The sequence below is a fragment of the Penaeus monodon genome, chromosome 34, assembly GCF_015228065.2.
Source record: "Penaeus monodon isolate SGIC_2016 chromosome 34, NSTDA_Pmon_1, whole genome shotgun sequence".
NCBI classification, from domain to species: Eukaryota; Metazoa; Arthropoda; class Malacostraca; order Decapoda; family Penaeidae; genus Penaeus; species Penaeus monodon.
In genome coordinates this window covers 9,591,659-9,593,032 of record NC_051419.1, presented here as the reverse complement: position 1 = coordinate 9,593,032, position 1,374 = coordinate 9,591,659, and the positions used below count along the sequence as shown (strand labels likewise).

The window sequence follows — 1,374 nt, the reverse complement described above, 5'->3', positions numbered from 1 at the left end:
TCGAGGGCGTGGTCGCGGGCGCCCGTCAGGAAGGCCACGTCGAAGGTGCGTTTGGCGGGGGAGGTGTGAGGACTCGTGCCCTCGCGAGCGCCTTTCAGTGCATCCATGATCATGACGCCTGCGGGCGAGAGAGAGCGTTACGCAGGCGGCGGAGGAAGGGCGGAGGCTTCCTCGAGGGCGAGGGAAGGCCTCCGCGGGAAAGCCTTCAGACGGACAGCAAGATTTGCCTCGTCTTTTGACAGCTTACATGAGCACAATCCTACCAAAATGGCTACTGATACTAAATTTAGTATATGGTGAACTCAGAGATAATAAACAATGTTCCCAATATGAAAAAGATAACTGAAAACTTCAAGTATATATATATATTTTTTTTCTATTATCTATCCTTTAGATATACTTGTCAATGAATTACAAACCGACCACCCAATTAAGATTATAGAAATATAATTTTCTTCTATGAATATGAGCAATACATTCATCAAAAGATACATAACTAATGATTTCTGAACACAAGAAAAATAAATAACATCCGAAATAGAGAGACAAAAAATCAAAATACAGTCGGGGGTCCTAGCACGAAGTTCCCCAGATAAAATCCTCTCCAGCTTACCTTATCACAAGTTCAGAAAGTTGTCTTGAGGCGAGTAAATGGTTCTCCAGAATATAATTATAGTCCTATTTTCCCGGAGTCACTGCATTCAAAAACCACTTGTTTCAGAGGGCTCAGCGCTCCTCTACACTCGGCAACCTTTAAACACCAAGCGTACAAAGTAACTAAAGCCCGTTTTCTGTTTGCCCGCGCTTATATACGCGACACGAGCCAGGGGGCGGAGCCTCTTGATTGATTATGTTAATGATTGGCCGAGAGTGGTGATAAAGGCGGCTGTGATTGGCTGCCTGGGGCCGCAGGTGTCAGAACCTATTGTGTCCGTCATTTGAGTGGGTTCTGACCTATTGTAAGCGAGCAGGCGACCGGACGAACAGCCGGCCAATGAAGAAGCTTGACATCTTTACTTCGGGGTGTCAAGTTGGCAGTGCAAAGTCTCTCTCGGCGGGGAAGTCAATTCACTTGTCAGGCGAGGCGTCACGACCCGTTCGCTAACACGAATTCGCTGCGCGTTTGTTTTGGATCGTGTTTATTGCCTCGTGTTCGGTCCGTTGCCGCGGAAGCTATCAGTCGCTTATTCAGTCTTTCTATTACTGTCGAGATTTTGCCGTTTGTAGAGGTGAACTTTTCATTTCTATTCTCTGTAGTTCCGCCTGTATTGTCTTTAATTCAATGTGAGGATTAAAAAAAGAACATATGATGCATGATTTATTTCGGTACACGAAAACACCACCACACTTTCTATGAAATAATATACTACTATA

General features: G+C 45.2%; 2 protein-coding genes across 2 annotated transcripts in view; both read right to left on the bottom strand.

Annotated features, from left to right (window-relative positions):
• Positions 1 to 1,333, bottom strand: part of LOC119594577 (PR domain zinc finger protein 8-like) — a 3,331-nt gene extending 1,998 nt beyond the window's left edge. The window contains 2 exon segments of the mRNA XM_037943614.1: positions 1 to 118; positions 614 to 1,333. The exon segment at positions 1 to 118 is cut by the window's left edge and continues 62 nt beyond it. Of these exon segments, the coding sequence (XP_037799542.1) occupies positions 1 to 113 (113 nt within the window). The 5' untranslated portion in view covers positions 114 to 118; positions 614 to 1,333.
• Positions 138 to 1,374, bottom strand: part of LOC119594814 — a gene marked incomplete in the record, with an annotated part of 8,426 nt that continues 7,189 nt past the window's right edge. The window contains 3 exon segments of the mRNA XM_037943905.1: positions 138 to 280; positions 563 to 613; positions 697 to 751. Coding sequence (XP_037799833.1) covers positions 138 to 280; positions 563 to 613; positions 697 to 751 — 249 coding nt within the window.